The 22,711-nt window shown below is 31.3% G+C and overlaps 1 protein-coding gene across 1 annotated transcript; it reads left to right on the top strand.

Annotated features, from left to right (window-relative positions):
* The first annotated feature begins 15,697 nt into the window (after positions 1-15,697).
* On the top strand, positions 15,698-16,570 carry LOC7490946 (auxin-binding protein ABP19a). Its single transcript, XM_002299555.4, has one exon. It carries the CDS (start codon positions 15,747-15,749, stop codon positions 16,371-16,373), a length of 627 nt encoding a protein of 208 aa, XP_002299591.3. The 5' UTR covers positions 15,698-15,746; the 3' UTR covers positions 16,374-16,570.
* Positions 16,571-22,711: the final 6,141 nt, after the last annotated feature.

The following is a 22,711-nucleotide window of genomic DNA, read 5'->3' as shown; positions in this document are numbered from 1 at the left end:
TTGATGTGCATTTGGTGGTGAATTCAAAGTTAATAAAAGATAATGAAAGAAAAAAGGTGAAAGTTATTTTTTATAGAAGTTTGGTTGGAAATCTATTGTACTACTTGACAATTACAAGACATGATGCAATGTTTATAGTAAGTTTGCTTTCCAAGTTCATGAATTTTCCAAGATGCTTTTATGTTAGAGCTGTTATAAGAATGCATAGATACATTCAAGGCACTATATAGTTTGGGATTATATTTGACAGAATTTCTTAACTAAAATTGATTGGATCTTATAATAGTGATTGATGTGGATGTGCTAATGATATGAAATACTTTAGGCTATGCTTTTTATATATGTATTGGTTCTGGTGTGTTTACTTGGTGTTTGAAGAACCAATAATCAGTGGCTCAATCATCTGTTGAAGCTGAATATTTTACACCTGGTTTAACTACTCAGCAAGCTATTTAGTTGAGAAGAATTATGAAAAATGTAGGTGAAAAACAATAAGAGCTTACAAAAAAAATTTGTGATAATAAATTATTTATAACAATGACAAGGAATTCATTTTTTCATAGTCCAAGCACATTGCACTTAAACATCATTTTATTCATGAAGCAATTGAGGAAGAAGAGAATGATATGGATTTTTACAAATCAGAAGAGTAAGTGGTTGGTATCTTTATAAAAGTATTGCCAAAGGATAAATTTTAAAAGTTCAGAAATGTATTAGGAGTTCAAGTTCAGCATATTTAGTGGGGAAAGTTAAGGTTAATATATTTTAACTAGTAAAATTATTATGACAACTATTTAACCTTAACTTTAGTTAGTTAACTTGTGATAGAAAGAAAGTAAAGCCATATGCCCAGTAATAGCCAAACAACTCTGAAAGTTTAGGTCAATCAATCTTTACACATCAAAAAGAAAGGTGAGGAGTCTATCCAATGTCTTCATTACATCCAATCCACCAAGCCCTAGTATGGACTTTCTCTATAGAATAGTCTTCATTATCCCTCTTTTTTCCTCACTTAGAATGGGAAAACAGAAATAGACATAATCCAATTTAAGATTGGAGAAGATATCTTCCACCCTAGTAGATGTAGGAGCTTGGTTGGAGGACCCAGGAAGCAAGTAAATAGGGCTCATGGGAGTAAGAATGCTATGTGGAGGAGGAACAATATCAGAATTTGAGGGGATGAAGACCCTCCTTTTCTTCCATTAAGAGGCAGCCTCCAATATGACCGAGATTGGTGTTAGCACCCCGGGGGCCCTTGATATGGGAGAATGAGACCACTATTTTTCCTTTTGGCATACCTCATCAACAAGAATGCTAGTTATAGGGATGTCCCTAGTGACATCCTTAGTTTAGATCATTGCGATCTTCTTGATTTTCATTTGAATTGAAGATCTAAATCTTCGCCTTTGTATTAATAGTTGATTATCTTCATAAGAGGAGATGCTAATAGGAGAAGGCCACTGAATTCAGATCCAACGATCCCAAGTAAGGATCATGCACAAAGAAACAGTCAGGAAATGAAAGACATAGAAAAAAAACATATAAATGCAAGATTACTTAAAGCATTGTATAGCCTTTTAGCCATACAATCGATATCATATTCAGTATAGAGGTTGTTCAACCTGGTACACACCATCTCCTCCTTCATGCCCAAGAAGGGTTTCTCATTCACACCCGCTGAATGATGGGTACAACCCTAGATTGGACTATATTCATCTTAAGGTCTGGTTGTGTTATCAAACCTCATTATCACTCATTGCTCTCTTCATTTTTTTATCGAAGGACTTTCTTCTTCATAGGCCTAATTCATCAATTCATAAAAGTAAAAAACCAAGGGATCGTATGTCCCCCTTCAATATTACTAATCAAAGTATAACACTACCCAAATACCCTGACTATAGGCTTCTCATTCAAAATCCTCAATAACTTTTAAATGAGGATTAAATGATCCACCTATTAGGATGAATCTGAGCAGGACTAAGGTTGTAGCATCTCAAACATCCCTTACAAATCCTTGTAAGGGAAACGAGTACCCAAAATTGTATAGACATATGGGGCAGTAATGATAATATTACCCCCATCATATTTGTTGGTGACCTGAAAAATACGATCACCGGTTTTAGGGATGACCACTGTATAATCTCTTGGCTGACTAGCATTGGCCAAGGTTACTTGGTCCTAAGTCACTGAACTTCGTATGTCATCCACAGATGTCATAGGCAACCTCAATTGTCCCATCAAATTTGAAACCTTTTGGAAATGTCATCAACCTATTTCCAGTAGACGAAGGTTAAGTATCATCCCTCTCAGATCTAGGGCCAATCCTTATAGTCGAAGATTTTCGATGAGTGATTTTAGTTTTAGGTCTAAACTTGAAATTACCTTCAAGAGATACATTTCTCTTCCCTTTTCTAGAAATCATAATGGTAGAGGGAAGAAAAGATTGAAAGAGGTTTTAAGTAAGCAAAATGAAAGTAGATCTAGTTTATCTAGCTAGAGACATCCTCTATGCTGTCAAATGACTCTTTTCTTATGAAAAATTGGAAATTTCTAAGTCAGAGAATACTGGAAAAAAGGTTTATCAAAAGTAAAATAAGGGGAGAAAGATAAGAATGAAAGACATAAGGCACCGCATTATAACCTAAAGAGGGCCAAAAGCCAGCGATATTTATTATGCGTTGCTGGTTGGTCTTCCAAAAACAAATTATTTCCTTTTCCTTAGAAAATCTTTTTAAATCAACAACGCCTAAAATGCCTCTTTCTAAAGAAAGATAAGATGTGTATTGACCAATTATCTCCCTAAAAATCTCTTAAGCCTCTAATATAAGATTACATATTAAAGTCTTATGGGGCAACTGAAGAGTCAATATTTTTTTGTTATAGATTTTTATAAATAGAAATAATCTTAAAAACAAAATAGGTTTGGCGAACATGTTAGACCCAAAGAACTTAGACTTAGTAGTTAGCTGAACCTAATGTAGTATGGGTATGGTAAACACGCCAAACCCAAAGAACTTGGCTTGACAGTCAGCCAAGTCCAACGTAGTGTGGGTTTGGCACACATGTAAGACCCAAAAAACATGGTCTTAGCAATCAGTCAAGCCCAATATTGTATGGGTTTGACAAACATGCTAGACCCAAAGAACTTGAACTTGGTAGTTAGTCAAGCCTAAGATAGATTGGGTATGGAAAACACGCTAGACCTAAAGAACTTGACCTTGGAAGACAGCCAAACCCAAGGTAGCATAGGTCTGGAAAACACGTCAAACTCAATGAACTTGAACTTGGCATTCAGCCAAGCTCAAGGTAGCATGACTCTAGTAAACTCGTCATACCCAAAGTACTTGGGTTTGGCAGTTAGGAAAGCCCAAGGTAATGTGTGTTTGACAAGTATGCCTAATCTAAATCATATGGATTCAACCATCACCAACTTTTAAGGCTATATGCCTAATTCTAAACGAACCCCTAAAATAAAGATATTGAAAGCATGATAAACTATTATGTCTTTCCATCTAGAATAATTATGGGAATCATTCATATCTGATGTAATGATTTTCCTATACTCATAGGTGTATACAAGATCTCTTAAGGGACCTCCTATACTTATTATTTCATTAATGATATATAAGAAATATTTGTTCCCCATTAATGTTGCCACAAGCAGGGGACTTTCATGTCCTTTTCTTTTCTGAAAACAATAAAGTTTAGATGGTATAAACACCCATAAACCATTCAGGTAAAGGTTTAGAACATTTTATCTCTTGAGATAAACTTATATATATTTCAAAGCATTAGCCATCTTAAAACTCAAGAATAAACATCTTTGTTCCTTGAATTTAAAGCTATTTTAAGTCATTTATTGTCTTTCCTATAAATATATTAACTTTATCATCGAAGGGATTTTTTAAGTCCCCCTGATTGGGACTATTTTTTGTATTTACTCAAGCTTTTACCATAAATCTGAAATTCCTTAGTCTAAAGAGAAGAAATTCAAGTATCTGAACATATTGATTAACAACTATCTCAAACACTAAATAACTCATACTTTATTTATCTTGGATTTCATGACATCATCATAACCACAGTAATTGCCTGCAACCATTGTTGATTTTTAAGTGATAAATTGCACCTACCAATATAGAAGATGACTAGAAAGGTAGTTCACGATATGCCATGAGCCTGCTGAAATCTTTTCCATTGTAAAAAAGAATGCTAAGGAAACACAAGTGTTCCCAAAAAAGAAAAAAAAATAGAGACTAGGGTCATTAACTTAATTGGATTCAATAAGCTTGCATAATTTTTATAATATGAATAAAAAATGCAATAACAATAAAGAAAGTAATAAAAAAAAGGTAAAAAAAACCCAACACAAACCCATCTGGGTTAGCTTGTCAAATCTGCGACTTGGTCATGATGATGGGGTAACCTCGTCGAAAGCAAATTAAATAAACCAATGCAACTCAATTATTAAAAAACTTAATATCAAAGGGGGAAATTAAAAAAAAATGTAATGGAAAAAAAAAGATTTGAGTCAGTTTAATCCATTGACATTACCACTTTTGGTATTAAATTAAGATAATCCCATAAAAAAAGGCAAAAAAAACAAGGCAAATAGCAATTCCTAGTAAATTAAAAGATGAATAATGAAATGAGGAAAAAAATCAAATTTAGTAAAGAACCTAAAAAAAAAAGTTGAAGTCAACTCGTGTTAATATTTGAAACATATGACCCAGGTCATGAAGCCGGGACTGACCTTATAAAAGAAAAACCCTAAAAAATAATGATTAAAATTCTCAAACACAAAATAATAAAGGATCAAATTGAAGAAAAGAATAATAAAAAAGAATCTACAATAAAACAAATAGTAATAAAAAGAAAGATGATCAAATTTGACATAAAAATAAATTGAAATAAAATGTTGAGAGATGAAATTGAAAACAAAATTCAATTAGGAAAAGGATAAAAAAGAAATAAATAGCAATTAAAAGATTGAGGATAAAATTTGATATAAAAATTAAATGAAATCAAATGATGAAGGAAGAAAATGAAGAAACAAAATAAATCTATAAAAGATAAAAATAAAATAAGTAGCAATCAAAAGAATAAGAATCAAATTATATATATAAAAAAACAAATAAAAGGAAACTTTTGTATTTTACCAAGGAAAATAGAGGAAAAAAAAAGGGATAAGAAGAAAAAAGTTCACTAAAATCATACCGTCAGTCCACTACCGATACATGCCTTGCCATTGACACCAATAAGATCTCAAAGTGTTGCTCCTAGCACCATCGAGGAAACAACAGTGTTTGACCGCTGGAGAAGCCTACATGCACCGTCCAAAAGCAGAGGGCTCCTCTCACTCGCTAACACGAGCTTTTCATGTGCCAACCACATTTTCTTTTAAAATATATTTTATATATGTTAAAACACCCAATTTCCTTTGAGTCTATTTAATAATTATATAAAAAACCATATTAAAATGATGAAAACACCTTTGGATGAAAGTTAAAGAAAATAAAATTTCAAGGGGAGTTAACTAACCATGTGCAAAAACAAAAAAGATGAAAAGTAAAAAAAATCCTTGTCCCAAGTTAAATTTATTTATTTATTTTAAAAGTAAATTAGTAATTCCACTGTGTAACAAAAATATGAAGATATCTATTTATCCCAATTTAACTTGATAATGCAAATTGAACCTCATGAAAAGACTATTTTACCCCTCATTTTGCTCTTCTTTTACTTATACTATGGAGGGAAAAATGCATTACACTATAGCAATCCACAATGCAATAAGTCTTGCTTCACAATACATCACTAATGCCTCGGGTTTTTTATATAATTTGAGAAGTTTTTTTTTCTTTACTTTTATGCATGAGTTTTTTTGAACAATAAATATTTTTCTTAGTTATTTTTATTTCTTCTTTTTCAATAGAGGAATTTTATTTTTTTTCTATTTTATTTTTCTTATTCATTATTACTAGGGTTTTCTAGTTTTACACACACACACACACATATAAAGAGTTGAAATAGCATTTTAAGAAGTGAAACATGAATTAATAAAATTAAGTATTTTGAAAGTTTTCTTATAGTTATGGTGTTATTGGTAGTAACACCCAATTATTATTTGCTTCTAACTATGTTAGTTTGTATTAGAACCCAATGATTCCTAGTGGTTTTGGTTTTGTTATGTGCTGTCGAATCATCATGATTGGAGTCATAAAGGATGTGTATCATACCTCAATGATTTTAGTGGTTATTTGTTGTATGATGTTATTAAAAATCTTGATGGTGGGATCTATGATAAGACTACGCATACTCAAAATGATGTTTGTGGTGGAGGATAATTTCTGATGAGATCTAAACTCGAAAACAAGTTCTTTCTAACTCGATGGAGACTAATGCAAGAAATTTTTTAGGAACATAAATATTTTCCCTAGTTATTTTTATTTCTTCTTTTCAATTTAGGAATTTTATTTATTCTATATCATTATTCTTTTCTAGTTTTCATATTTGAAGAATAATTTTTCTATTTTATTTTTCCTAATTACATGTTAATAGGTTTTTTTTATTTTTTCTATATAAATAGTTGTAATAGTCTTTTTACATGTAAAACATGAATGAATAAAATTAAATATTTGAAGAGTTTTCTCATAATTATGATATTCTTGGTATTTAATCATTTTAACTTATAACAAATCTCCATAACTTTTTGTTATCGATGTATTAGACCGTCTAAAAGATAAGAAAAAAATGTATAAGGAAGAAGAATAGAAAAGGAGGCGCTGAAATGTGATGAATCTGAAAAGTCTAGCAAAACAGCCAATAAATAGGCTAAGCTACAAAGATGCAAAATATATCTAAAACTATAGAGAGCTTATGCAAAATATATCTAAAACAACCGATAAATATGATGAATCTGGAAAGTGAAAGAATGAAGTATGGTATCTCACTTTATGATTATCCACACAACTATGTATGTGTTTGATGTCCTTCATCCAACATCTAAAAAAACTGTTCGAAAGTAAAAGCATGAAGTATGGTATATATCTCACTCTATGATATTGAAGGTTTTGATGAATTGAATATGAAATTATTATATTTGGATTGTGTGAAAAGCTTACTAGATATGTTTTTATATCATATGGATAATTTTAAGTTAATAAAAAAAAAAACATGGTTATATTAAACGATATGTTTAATAAAAATAATAATATTTTTTTATCTGACTATATTGAATCGATACCAAATTTTTCTAAAAGGTTCAACATGTCCAAATCTATAATAAGCTTAAAAGATATTATTTTCTTTTAGTTTTATTATTTTCTCATTTAATTTTATATTCTTGAGCCTTAACTTCAAATTTTATTTTTATTTCTCCTATCTAATTAGAGATTTTAATTATTATTTTTTTCTAGTGAAGGTTGGTTTTTGACGATTGTAATTCTCTTTCAAGGGATACAATGCTACTAATATAAATATTTAGTAATAAAATAACTATTAGGGTTATTTTTATGTTAAGACTCTTTTATAAAGTATTGTCATTATTGTTGTAAAACTCACTGTAACCCACTTCCCTTTTCCAGTGCCATCTTTCACTCTAAGAATATTATCACCTGAAACGTTAATATTCATCCATCTGTCTTTCTTAACACAGGATTGCATTACATCGTTAATATAAATTATATTTTAAAAATACATCTAATAATATAAAATATTAAATTAAATTAATTTTTTTGATATAAAAGTTATTATAACTAAATAATCACGAGTTTAAATCTTATTATTTTTATTTATTTAATAATATAAATTTATACAAGTTTTAAATTTAAAAAACTTTAATTTAAAAAAATATATTAGTTTATAAATAATATCAAACTACAGCGAATAATTTAAAATTTAAAGATTGAATTGATTCTACAATTCCTCAAACCTAACTTAATGATTTCAATACTGTGTGCCTTCCTGTAATTGCTTCAAAGATTATAATCCTTAACCATCCTGCTCCAAGTCTCTTCAAATTCAAAAATTTCTATGAATTCATAGTTTCATACACGACTCTCTTCGACATCTTCTTTGTTGCTTTGTATTGTGCGAACGCTCCAAGTTTCTCAAGGATTTTTTTCATAATATGCCAAAGAAAATGACAATGATGAGAATTCGGAAACTATTCTTTAACTGCATCTTGAATAGCTGGACATTGGTTATGGTAATAATTGCTTTTGAAGCATGAACTGACATACGTTGCAATCATGGCACCAAACCAGATGTACAATGTCTTTGTCTTCCTCTGAAAGTAAGTCACATCCAAGAAACACTGTGTGCTTATGATCATGATTAACTCCAGAAAATGCAGCAAATGGCATGTCGTACCTGTTAATTGAGTACGTTGTGTCAAAATAGATGACATCAACGAATGACTCACAGGCTGCAATCGACCCAAATTACGTTCTTTAATCGACCGTCAGCATCCATATCAGACAAATGCAAGAAAATTATATGCATGGGATAAAAAGAATTGCTTGTGCCTAGCTTGATCATTTATCTCTTCAACTGTTAATGGATGAAAACCCTTCCTCCAAGTTATATCTGCTTTATCATTCATCCCAAGTCTTCTCTTGATGTGGGGATTCATCTTATTACAAGGATAAAATCGTGCCTTCCGTACTGGGCTAAGAGCATGATTATGTTCGAAACAGACCAGATAAAGTGAATTTTCTATTGCTGTCGACGATTATGACATTAATCCTATCCTTTGAAACCTTGTTTAACCGATGGTGCTGTAGACACCCTTTTCCCTTCTCTGGTTCTTGCATGAGAATAATTTTTTTGCTCTCCGTCATCCTTGTAATGCCAAATCCTTCTTTCTGACCATACTCCACGTGAAAGTGATAAACTTTAAGGGTTTTCGGGAGTGAAATAGTTTGGTAGTGGTTGTTTTTTAAAATATTTTTTGTTGGGAAAAAGATTAAAATAATATATATTTTTTATTTTTTAAAATTTATTTTTGAAATTAAAACATCAAAATGATCCAAAAACACTAAAATAAACTAACTTAAACCAAAAAAAAATCAAATTTTAATTAAAAACAGATTGAAACTCACTCTTAAATAGTACTTTCATCTTTGAAATTGAAACAATCCGAGTCTTTGGATAAACTGCATCATTAGAATTTTATTCCATGTAACTTTATCATATTAAGCGCTATCAAGAGTTTTGACTTGTAAAAAATTAGAGAATTGTAAAGGTTTTGATTTGTAATAAACTCTGTTACCATTTGTTTCTTATTTGTGATAATTGGTTTCGGATTCTAATGATTATTGGTGGTTAGTTGTGAGCTGTTATTGAAAATTGTGGTGATGGAACTTATGACAAGGTAATCAACATAAAGGGTTAGAGATCAATAATAAGATGACCCATATAAAAATATTGAAAATCCATAATAGGATGACTCACACATAAAAGAATCATTGAGTTTTTAACTGAGGAAGTTCTACTCAAAGAAGGTTTTGTTATTCGTCTTTATAGTTTCAACTGAACAGGTTCTACCTCACGAATAATTTGAACTCGAGCACAAGTTTCTTCCAACAAATGAAGATTGATGAAGGTTCTTTTTGGAAAATAAATATTTCCCTTAATTATTGTTATTTTTTCAGATTGGAACTATATCGAGCAAATTAGAATAATAATGAAATCTTAAAAGCCTAGCAAATTACAAAAGAATAAAGATAAGAATAAAAAAATTATATAAAGATGTCAAGTGTAGAGTGATAAATATTTAAAGTGTAAAAAATAAAAAATAATATTTTTTCCAAAAAAAGTGTAAAAAAAAGGAAAAACTAAAAAAAAATATTACAAACAATAAAGATAAGAAAAAAATGGTGATAAATAAACCAAGTGTAAAATGATAAAAATATCAAGTATAAAGAGAAAAAAACTTTAAAAAAAAATTCTAAAAAAAACTTGAAAATTACAATTTTGCCAGCCGCCACAGTAAAACAATTGGTAAAATCTATAATTATATTATTTTTGCAGGAAAACATCATTTCCTTTTAGTATATGTATATTTTTTTTCTTTGATTTTCCAATAGACCTTGGATTATAAAGCATAAGTTAGTTTAATTTTGCCCCTGCAATCCTCATGAATTGTTAAAGAAATCCATCTTGACTAGTTTCCGCCCAATCTTATTTTATTTTTATTTTTATGTTATCAACAAGGAGAAGCGGTTCTAAAAAAAAAAAAAGACTAAGCCCAAAATTACAAGCATAGAGGCCTGATTGAGCCCTACTGGTCCCAAACAAAGGCTGGTATCATACAACAATACCCAGCCCAATAACGATCACACCTATTAAGAGATAAGCTAAACCAATTTCATGGAGGTGCGTCCAAACCAGGCTACGATTTATTAAACAATTTATAAATACACTAGCTGCGTTTTATTGATATGAGAAATCTAATATTAAAAAATAAAATTAGATTTAAAAATAAATAAGTTAAACCAATTAAATTTAATGTTCCTGATTCTAATTAATTGCATTTTATGTGTTTAAAAAAAAAACCCGAGCTAATTAGGTTAACTACCAAGTTCAAGATTCACGTCATGAAAATAGAATAACCTGATAAAAAAAATATAATATTAAAAGATAAAATTAAAAAAAAAACATAAATAAAAAATTAAAATAAAAACAATTTGTGCAAACAAGGTTAAAGTGAGGTTTTCACTATAGATTACTATAGTGAAAACCCATATATTTTAGTATATTATACCAGCTAACAAACCCGGCCCGTGTTATGCTGTGGGTTAAATAAAAAGTTTTTTTACATCTAAAAAATATACAGATCAATTTAATACATTGTATTTTTAATTCATTTTTTAATTAATTAAGTGATTATAATTTTATTGTATTTGATGACAAAAATTATTATTATTATTATTATTATCAGCATAGTAATAACACTGAAAAATATAATCTAGTTTATTAAAGAACATAATATAGTCTATTAGAGCATAGGTAGCCACTTCTTAATGAATCACTGCCCACAAATCTTCCCCCACCACTCCCAAAAGTCCCCACTATCCATGAACAAAAACATCAATTAAATGCATTTGTAATCCTATTTGAAGACTACCTACAATGATCTGGCCTTCGCTTGAAAGGGAAAAAAAAAATTATACGATTAATTAGTTCCGTTATCGATTTCTCCCCAACTATAGCAAGAAAAAAAACACTAAAAGAAGATTTGAAAGCAAATTAAACATTTAATGGGTTGAGTTCCCTTCATGCTAAAGCGATGTTCCTTTAGAAAAGCCAAAGAGTCTTATTCCCATTTACCATTTTCCATAATCATGTGTATAATTTTCCCATAATCACCACAGCCATGGATTTTTTCTTGCTGCTCACTGTTTCATTTACTATAGTATTAATTCAATGTATTCTTTTTCTATTATTAATGTAAGTGTCTGGGTCAGCTTATACGTATTTCGACTATTTCTAAAAATTCTGAAGTTAACGACGATGTAAGTCTCAAGTAACTCTAAAAAAACTTGAACTTATAATCATTAAAAAATAAATTTAAGATTTTACCAGTTAAATTAATATATTAAGAGTTAATTCAATGTATCCTTAAGTTAGGCATGACATGTACTTTTCATAGAAACTTATACGGGACCATACAAATGGCTGCTAAAAGCAGAAGGCCTAATTGCCTATTATGGTGAGTTTGTACTATCATCTTATAAATCATCATCAGCTAGGATCAACATATGTTTTAATCTTTTAAGAAATATTCTCGATGTTGACTTTCAGTGGTCCTGGGTGTTTTTAATCTTCATAGTTGCCATTACTCTTCTAGATTAAGGTAAACTATCGCTATAAACATCATTTTACCTCTTGATAAAATTGATTGGTAATTTAGAATCCAACCCAAAAGGTAGAAAATTAATACCTACCCCGCGTAGAAGAAGACGACACAATAAAGAGTTGCCGCAATTGGCAATGGTATAGACGCAATAACAACCCTAAATTTTTCTATAAAAGATAGACTGCAACACCATAAAAAAAAATTACTATGTGAACAATATAAAAGGTTGAGGAAAAAAAAAGGGAGCATTTTCATAAGGACATGATAAAAATAGAATCTAAAAACATTGATTATTGCGAGAAATGATGTAGACCCCGTATAAATGTAAGATTGAAAATAGTAAGATCTCGATGAGAGATGAAAATCGAGATAAGAAAGAATAAATAAATAATGATAATAACAATAATTGTGATGTATAATGGAGGAGATGACCTACATAAAATGAATTTTAATTTAGAATTGATCATAACGACGACGAAACCGGTAACGCGTTTTGATTGATAAAATAATAACAAAAATGATAAAATATTTCTAAGAAATAAGTGAGGTAATAAAGAATAAACTATAAGAAAGAATAGTGCAACGAAAAAACAGGACAGAAGGTGCAAGCACTAGTTAAAAATCAGTGACGTTACCTTGCAACAATAATAAGCCTGATAAATAAATAAAGGTCGGAATTTTAAAATAAATATATTTCAAAATAATAAAACAACCCTAAGGGTTTGGAGGATAATTGATATAACTTATGTGTGGATCGAACAAGAAAACTTGGATTGTTGATGAAAAGTCATGAACTGATCAATTTTACGCTAAAGAGTAAAGCTTTCAATCCAACTGTCACATCAGGATGAAATTCTGCATGGAGTCTATTAATATGTTGTCCTACCTTGGTTTTAGATCTCAATTGAATCAGAGTTTGGTAAGGACTAGCGATTTAAGCAGAAAACCGGATAGTTTACTTGAAAAATAAAATAAAATATATAAAGGCATAAATAAGGAACAAAATTGTAGTTAATGAAACAATTTCCTTTAAAACAACAAAGAAGTTGGATGAGCCAACCTATAGGAGGTAGTACGCTCGGCCAATCACATCTCTAGCATCAACCATTGAATTGTGCTTTGTTTTGGATATATTGTTCTTTTCACCGGCCTCTATCATATGATCGAAGGGATTTTGCAAGATCATTTTCTGTTTGGTTTTGGAATTGTGTTGGTGTTAGAATTTATGGAAGATATAGTGGTAAAATATGTTCTTGTTGTTAATATTGCTATGTATAAATTGTGTATTTTTTGTATGAGGAGAAGGATGATTATGGTGTAAGAATAGGAAATAACATTATTATATGAACATGTTGAATGATTAAAAGGCTAACTTGTATAGGTTGTGTGGATGTGAATGGGATGGAACCATGATTAAAAGGTATATTAACCAAATATTTTTTATCCAACCTTAATCTCAACTACAGTTTTAACTATACATTTAATTTATAAAATGAATTTTAATTAAAACTAATTTTTATAAAACTAATTTTTTCAAACTACAACTATAAAAGATATCAAACACCTTTATTCCATAAATTAGCTGATCAAGTCCGGGCGTCGATTGGCTAAAGTCAAGTTAGGCTCATTGCATATCAGACATATATCAGACATGCAAGCAATCGAGAGAATATATTGTGAAAATGGGAATCCACCGAAAACTTCATAAAATAAACATCAAATTTGCGAGGGGAAAGTAAAAATAAATAAATAAATAAATAGTTCATGTCAAGGAGAGTGGTCAATTAATTATTTGCAAATAGCCTTTTTTTGGATTCGAGGAAACCTCACTATTCGAAAAACGTATTTTGTGGGCCTAGTGAACGAGTAAAACTCCAGCTGTCTCATGTTCTTACAAGAGGTGCACGAATAGCCGCTCCTTGGTCCTCCTGAAAAACCAGGAAACAATGAAATCCCAAACCTGCTAAACACAGTTATTTCAGCGCAGTTTTGCTCACTCCTCATCGAGGAGATCAAGTTGTGCAGATTAGCTAGCTAGGGTCTGCAGATTGATGCTCTTACCAGAAAACACCCATTTCATCAGTGCATAAAGCAAGCAACTTCCCTGTCAAAATATGACCAAACAAATTACCATTCTTCATCTATAAACAATAATTCTTAGCCATTTTTACTGCAGTTTTACCGTCTTTTAAAAATTAGAAGCGGAAGAGTACGTAATTATGTAATAAAATTACTATATATATATAATAAAATTACCAATTATTTTCCAACTCATCAGTTATACGGAATTGAACTCTATATCCTAGCTAGCTAGCTAGCATTGTCCATTCACCGTTAATGCAGAGAAGCTCATGCCAAGTAGTGAGCACTGTCTTCTACTATCCTGGGTGGATATAAGACTTGGCATGAGTTAGGGGAATTCTTCCAGCCACTCAAAATTTCCGTGGATACTATTTAGTACAGCAAGACTTTAATGGATGCTATCTGGGCTTTTTAGCTGTCATGTTGTCTTGTTAGAACTCACTCTTTCCTTCCCATGTGCTTGCTATATATTGGACCACAAATTGATGATTTCCTAATCACCTCTTCCCTTCAACTAAAGTACTTCAGTCAGAAGCTGCACTTTACTGTTATCCACAAAAATTAGTTGATTAATTAAACTAGTAAGCATGAATTGTTCAATTTATTATTATAAGAATTTATTTAAAAAAAATCAAGAAAAACAGGTTTAAAATTATTAACATGTAATTTTACATATCTTGATAAATTTATAATCAAATTCAAAATTCAAAATCACATAAAAAATTTAAATACAAACATGGCATACATACTAATCACATAATATATCTATGTTTGAATTAAGATAAAAATATTTTTGTGATTGTTGAAATACTTTAAAATAATAAAGTTTTTATTCTTATTAAGGATGAATTTTTTTGACAAAATTACTAGTATTAATTACCCATTATAAAAACAAAATTAAAACCTTAACCGGTAAAAAATAACCAAATTCATGCTAGTGCCCATGTTCAAACATGCATGTGTGGGTTAATTAAACTCATACTATTTTGTTTAAGTTTATTTATGACTTTCCAACTTTTAAATAAATAAACTATCACATATTTTTGTATTTTTTCTAAGTGAAATAGAGAGTTTTGAGTTTCACAATAAACATCCTAACTAAGGGATTTTAAGATTTATTTTTTATTTATCCATGATTTATTTTAATTATATTAATTTTTTTATGTTAAAGAACTTATATAAAAAAATAATTTTGAATAAAATTTTGATCCAAAAAAAAATAAATAAAACCTACTTTAAATTGGATCTCAAATATACCAATTAACCATCTTCTATTAAAACAAATCCCAACATATTTGTCCAATCATAAAGGAGAATTTTCAACTCTATATATACATATCATCACAATATTAGCTTTGCAACACTCTAGCCAAAGAATGACTGTATCATTCATGTCATTATATATATAATTGACAATTGTTAGCCAAAATTCCTTTAATTTTTAGCAATGCCTTGTTAGAATTGTATTTTCGTTGAGACAATGGTCTAAATCAGGTTTTTCCAAATGCTTAATTCTTCATACCTCTGATATTATTTGATGAGTAATTGAGTAGCCAACAAACAAAAGGAATAAACCTTTTGAATTGATTACAATATATTATTATTAATAAACAAAAAGAAAATTCTTGTTGTTTTGCATAAGCATGAACGGGACTCCCAGCACAAATTAAAAGTGTGGTCCTAGCATGTCCAATTTGCACCATACCCATGCCAGGATGGCAGTTGTGTACAAGTTCTATATAAACCTAACAAAACATCCAGAAAACACACTCAAAATCCAATAACCAATAGCATTTTGGTGAAAATGCTTCTCTTTGTCTGTCTCTTTGCTCTCCTATTTTCTTCCTCCTCCCATGCAGCTGATTTCTGTGTTGCAAAACTAAAGGGTGCAGGAAATCCTGCAGGGTATGCCTGCAGAATGCCCTCAAAGGTCACAGTCGATGATTTTGTGTTTACTGGCCTTGGCGTTGCTGGTAACACTACCAACATTATCAGTGCTGCCGTGACCCCAGCTTTTGTACAGCAATTTCCCGGTGTAAATGGGCTTGGTCTATCCATGGCTCGACTAGACCTAGCACCAGCTGGTGTTATCCCAATGCACACTCACCCTGGTGCATCCGAAGTATTATTTGTTGTGCAAGGTAAGATCACTGCTGGATTCATCTCCAGCTTGGCGAACACTGTATACGTAAAGACTCTTAAGAAGGGTGATGTTATGGTGTTTCCACGAGGACTGCTTCACTTTCAAATAAATGATGGTGAGATAAATGCAGTCGCTGTTGTTAGCTTCAGTGACCCTGATCCTGGCCTCCAAATCACTGATTTTGCGTTCTTTGCCAATAACTTGTCCTCAGAGTTGTTGGAGAAATCCACTTTTCTTGATGATGCTCAGGTTAAAAAGCTCAAGAAAGTTCTTGGTGGGACTGGCTAGGCTAGCTTACTAAAAACTGTTTCATCCATTTCTTCATGTGTTTTCATTAGACTAGTTAATGTGGTTGTGTTCTCATCAATTGTTTTTCATTTTTTGCAATTTTGTTTCGTTTTAAATTTGAAAGCTCCAATTGATCTAGTGTATACAATGTTTCGCATAGCCAAAATTTAGAGCACAAGAATCTAGTTTCTATTTTATATGGACAGTCCCGTGTTCCTTCCAGCAAGAAAGAAAAGAGAATGCTGCAGTTTTATGTTAGATTCTTCAGGAAATGGAAAAAAAAAATCCAAGTACTGCTGGATTCATGTATTTTCATGCAAGCTAAGACAATACGAGTACAGATTTTATTGGAAAAGAAGTTAGGCAATGCTAGGCCACTGGATAATGATAAGCTTATCCTTTCTTTTTATGACTTGAAGCGACTATGCAATTGAAAAGGCATTATAGAGATAAGGATATAGGGCAATCAATTCAGATAACAATTTCTAATGGTTATTGTTGAGTAAAAAATACGATGTCATGTAGATCATCAGTAGGCATGGATAACCCTAATGCAGCTTGGTAGGTCTACTGAGGGGGTGTTTCGAATTGTAGGTTGACTATGCTTTTGAAAATATTGAAAAAAAAAATTGGCAATAAATTAATTTTATTTTTTTATATTTTTGGATTGTTTTTAATATGCTGATATCAAAAATAATTTTTAAATAAAAAAATTATTTGGATACATTTCCAAAAAAAAAAAATTAAAAATAATTAACTTCTATCACACTCTCAAACAGACACTTATTATAGGAAGTTGTGTAAGCTTATTATAGGAAGTTGTGTGAGCATTTAATACTAAGTTCTAATCGTACAAAGAATAGATGGAGGAATTTTTTATATATGTTCTGATAAATTGTATGAATGTCATATAGAGAGGACTTGATACTTTCAACTTTGTTTATATATTGTGAGGGATCTGACATTTACTTAACACAAGTTCCTTTGCATTACTTTGATATTATTGAAATGCATTATCCAAATCGGGTAATACGATAGTTTGAGCTATCACAGCATATAACGGATTATGTTGATACCGGAGATAAGCTACACAATATTAGTCGCTAAGGTAAGCACGGAGAGAATAGGTTGGTAATTTACGCATTTTACCTTGATCTCTAGGATGTTAGGAGATATCGTGTTTTCAAGGATCAGTAACCAACGATTGATATAAATGCATACATGACATGATATATGTTCATTACATGTCGTTTCATTACACCGACCTAATCGCGTTTCCTTAGACATCCACGTAACCCGATGCATTATGCCCCTGGTATCCAAGATAGAATCAATTGGTATGTCATATTGTTTTACATTTATTAAATAGAAGAATAATTTTATTGTGGATGATGATTACTAATTTATTTTTAATGTATGTGTATAGATTACTTACTTGATACAGAAAGCTCGGAAAACAGCAACAATTATCCGTGAAGGTGTCAATAAGATGGGATATATTGTGACCAACACCATGCTCAATTTATGTTATGGCAGACTTCAAGATTTTAGGAAGGTTGAGCGTTTTGAAGCAACATTAGCAAAAGATGAGATTGTTTATCACGGGATTGTTGGAGATGTTGGCCCGTCCAAGAGCGTTCCAGACCTGTCCACGAGCGACCTAGGTCCATCCACGTGCTGAGATGATATAAGTCCTTCTCAAGCCTATATGAATATTACAAACCCGACTTCAAGTTGAACGAGCTGATGAGATTATTAGATATAATTACATATTATTATATGTTATGATAATTGTGAATAGATATATATTTAATTTAATTTTTAATAAAATGTTATGTTGTCTTAATTATTAGTGTACATTTGTTATTTGCGATTAAATATGTTATATGTTATTTATGTGAATTATGTTTTAATGATGAAAAACTGGTTATTTGTGATTATATAAATTTTTGTCTCGATCCTGGACCCTTTTGTTAAAGAAGTTATAGTTATCAGCTGTAAAACATAAGTTGCAGATGTCACGACTCTCTAACTAGATTCCTAATTATTATTTTTACCTATGTTTACAAATTAATTTATTTAAATATACTAACTTACCAAAACACAGGGGAAACTGGGGTCAAGGACTTTTTGTCCAGGCTTGTAGCTTCATGTGCATCTTTGTTTATGCTTTGCAACTTCAGGAGTGTGCTGCCTGGGTTACATGGACACCCCAAGCCCAGTCTGAAGATTATACCAATGGCCAATATAATGTGTGTGGACTCAAAAGAACTCGGGTCTTGGATGCCTGCATGGAGAGGATTTGGTCTTTGGGCGTTTTCTATGTCTCATGGACTTGACGGTGAGGAATGCAAATCCTAGGCCCAATCCAGAGTCCATTAGTGGGGCAGCGATCTTGAGCCGAATAATGTGATGCTGATCTCGGGCTCGTCAATATTTTTTTTTTAATTTAACGTGGGTGTCCGGGCCAGCTTGCGCGCACCTGAAGTTAACGACCATGTAAGCCTCCAGTGGCCATCATATGAGCAACCACAGGGCTCGAACCTGAGACCACAGATGGAGCAAACCTCTTGATCCCAAGTTCTTACCACTCGTCAATATTTTTTCTTTTAATTTGTTGTGGTTGTTGACGTTCTTATGATTTTTCCTATGCTTAACCAATATTAATTCTTTCCGTAGAACAGTGCAATAAGCCTAAATATAGAGAAAAAAAATTCCTTAATTTTAAAAAAATATTTTTCACTCAAAAACACATTAAATAATTCTTATCTAATACTAGAAAGATATAGTAAAATGACATTATCAATCTAAGAACTTATTCGAGAGTGTAGTAGTTGTGTTTTTTACTTGAAAATATATTAAAATAATATATTTTTTTATTTTTTAAAAATAATTTTTGACATTAGCACATGAAAACAATTCAGAAATATTTAAAAAATTAATTTTAAACAAAAAAAATCAAGGTTATGAGAAATATAATTTTAACTGTGTTATTAAACAAGATATATATATATATATATATATATATATATATATATATATATATATATATATATATAAACAATTTGGATCTTAAGGTTAAAAATTCTACAAATCAACCTAATGCATAATTATTTATAAAGAAATCGATAATATTATCATAAAAAATACTTGTTTGAAACAATGGCATGATTATTTTTTTCTTAGCAACATGTTTTTTGAATAAAAAACAATGATAATTAAAATAAAAGTTTGTTAAAAATTCAATTACGTAGAAGAAATATAACTCTTCAATCTAAATCCTATTTCCTTATTAATACATGGTCTTGTTGTTTTAACAAAAGCAATTTGAAACACTGATTTTTAAATAAAAATTTATTATGATTTTAAAAGTAAATTTAAATGAAAATAATATCTGAGTATTTTATATGTAATTAAAGAAAAAAAATCAATTAACATAATAAAATCATATCAAAATTCAATTAAAAATAACAAAAAAAAACTACTTTCATTGTTTCAATTAAAAATAATTGAACATTCATGAACACATTTTTATTTTTCTTTTCATATTATTTATATAATAATTAAAAACAATTACTTAAATACTATGAAAAAATAATTTAAATACCATCCTGATTGAATCTAGCTGACTTTAATGTAATGAAATGTAATGATTGGGTTTGCTTGTCTAACAATTCAAAGTTACAAGAATATTTTGAACATTTTCTTTATAATTTGCTTTGCTTTTCTATACAAGCACCAGATGCTTAAAGCTTCCTTCTTTCTGCTAACATAATCCCTTGAAAGAAGGGTAAACTGTACATAATCTCCTTCAACCATTGCTGAAATTAATTTTAATTCCTAAACTAAAAATTCCAGATTTAACTTAGTCTACTGTTAAACAATCTGTTCAAGGATGAAATACCTTGCTTGCATGTCGGAATTTGGAACACTTTTTCTCTGCATTCTCTTTGCTTTAGTACTCCTGAAAGTGCACAAGACAACCAGCCATCATACACGCTTTCGCTGCTGCTATGAGATGCCTTTTTCAGTTTCACACTCAATCCCATGATTCCATATCAAGCCGCAAGGTAAAGCTTGACATTGCCATGGAAGAGTGCTTGACAACTTGCTATAAATCAGATGCAACTACGGAACACCTAGAAGTGAAACCTTTCAGAAACTGATCATAAGCAGACCCGTCCACTAAAGTTGAGCTTCATGCCCTGTTTCCATCACTCCCCAGATTCCACATCGGGAGTGAGTGAGGAAGATCTTAGCTGTATAAATTCCAGGAAAAATGACCCTCAAAGCGATTCATGAGCCTAGCAATTGTGGGTTCCGCGGTGCTGAAGTTCACCAGTGGTGCACAAAGCTGAAGATCTTTGGACACCTTTCCCTTCTCTGGCATCGTGGCTCAGGGCAGACACAATCATACTGCTTACTCCCTGGAAGACAACAAGCTGTGCTTAAGACAAGTGCTTGGTTATTACTCAGAATTGCAGTGCCTCGGAACTCCAATTCCTCTTGTTCTTGTCAATTCCACTGTTTATTTCTGGAATTATCAAGTATGGAGAGAAAACTTGGGTTCTCACGTGCTCAACTACCAAGCAAATATTAGAAACTTTCACTCAGCAGCTTCTTTGAAGGAACCAAGGAGCCAACATCCTCCTACTGGTCAATAATCTCCATCAAGCTGCTTACTCAAAGTTCGTAGAGGTTGAGCTCGGATTCATGTATGACATGCTCTACGTACATTAAATTGTCCATTGTTTATTCTCAACCGGGAATCTTTCTTCATACTATTAGCTTCTCGTCCTATATTGCGGCATTTCTCAATCATGCCTCCTTGCAAGAGGAGACATGTCTGTGACTTGTTTCTGGAGGAGGCTTCTTCTAGGGAAACTATCCTCCAACATAAAATATTGGATCAACAATCCACTAGTGGAGCTTTAGTTCCGGCAAGCCACATTGCAGATATAATTTACCTTTCGATTTCTGTAGTAAGGATTCATGATCATAATCCTTCAAATTTCCAAGTGAAAGTACATTTGTTGGTATAGAATATTAGAGCAGACGTGAAAATTTATAGCCTGTGTTGAATTAAAAATATAAAAGACCATCATCCACCAGCAGGTTCTTGCTCTTACCGACCTAGAATACTGTCTAGTTGAAGAAGGGAGCATGGCTGCATACAATAAATGGTGGAAAATATCTAGAGCAGACAGATTATCTGCCATGAGTATTCACTCAGACACAATATCTGCCATACCAAAGCAAATCTACACTGATGCTTAACACTGCTCATGAGCTAGTTATTAAGTTTCTACCTTTGTTTTCTGTTAGTGGTTCTTCTTGAGCCTCATAACCATTGTTTCAGAATAAGTAGCCTCCTAATCTGAGGCAAGCTTCATGTCATGTATAGATTTTGTTTTTTCATGCTAATTGCATACTGAAACCTTTATGTACTTGAATGATAAAATGGGATTGAAATTTTCTGTTATCATACCTTGGCAGATAGAAATTAATTCAATTATCTCTGCATTTACTGTGTTTTTCTTTTCTTTCTTCTTCTTTATAGAATATGACCATCTTCGGGAAGAAAGTGTTACAAACAAAGCTAAATCAAATTTTACCCACATCTCAAGCAACTAAAGTTTACTCAAAACAGCGAAAAAATGTCCGGGTTTTGAGAGTTCCTGATGAATACAACACATTTAGAGTATGCTGCTCAAACATATATCTTTTACAGAAATGCTAAATGATCACAAGACTTGACATCATCTGTTCTTTCAGCCTGGTAAGAAAAAAGAAATGAAATCTGTTCATCAGAAAAAGGAAAATTACGATCATTTGAAGTTTCTTGCAATGTTTAGTTTTATTCGAGAACCTCAGGCAACAAAAATTGGAATAAAATAAAAAAGAAAGGATTTGATTACAGACAGCAGGTTACTATTTACCTGAAAATAACAAAGCAACAATGGAAGAGTCAAAACTGAGAATTGATTTGGTCGAGGCTCATACCACTTTGGGCGGGCTCCAGTTATAGAACAAGAGGGCTCTTAACAAATTCTAAGCAACAATGGGGTATCTTCCATGGCAGTCCAAAACTAGAAACTTGGTTGTAGTGGATAGGTCTATTTCAATCCAGAGACAAAACCATACCACAAATGGTACAAAACAGAACCAAACATGAAGTTGCAATTTTAAATTAGCAAAGACCGAGTTTGCCGTCTCTTGAGAATCCAAATAGTCAACACCAATCACAATTCCCCAAGGCTCTTTCTGCGAACATCATCGTTGCATAGATCTCAACCACTCTGACATAACAAGAGAATAAGTTAATAACAAAAACAAAA

This window comes from Populus trichocarpa, chromosome 1, assembly GCF_000002775.5.
Source record: "Populus trichocarpa isolate Nisqually-1 chromosome 1, P.trichocarpa_v4.1, whole genome shotgun sequence".
In the NCBI taxonomy this organism is placed as follows: Eukaryota; Viridiplantae; Streptophyta; class Magnoliopsida; order Malpighiales; family Salicaceae; genus Populus; species Populus trichocarpa.
Note: the sequence above shows the minus strand (reverse complement) of the source record. Positions and strands in the feature narration are given on the sequence as shown.

Coding starts and splice junctions, on each gene's coding strand:
- LOC7490946 (XM_002299555.4), top strand. CDS start 15,747: ATGCTTCTCTTTGTCTGTCTCTTTGCTCTCCTATTTTCTTCCTCCTCC.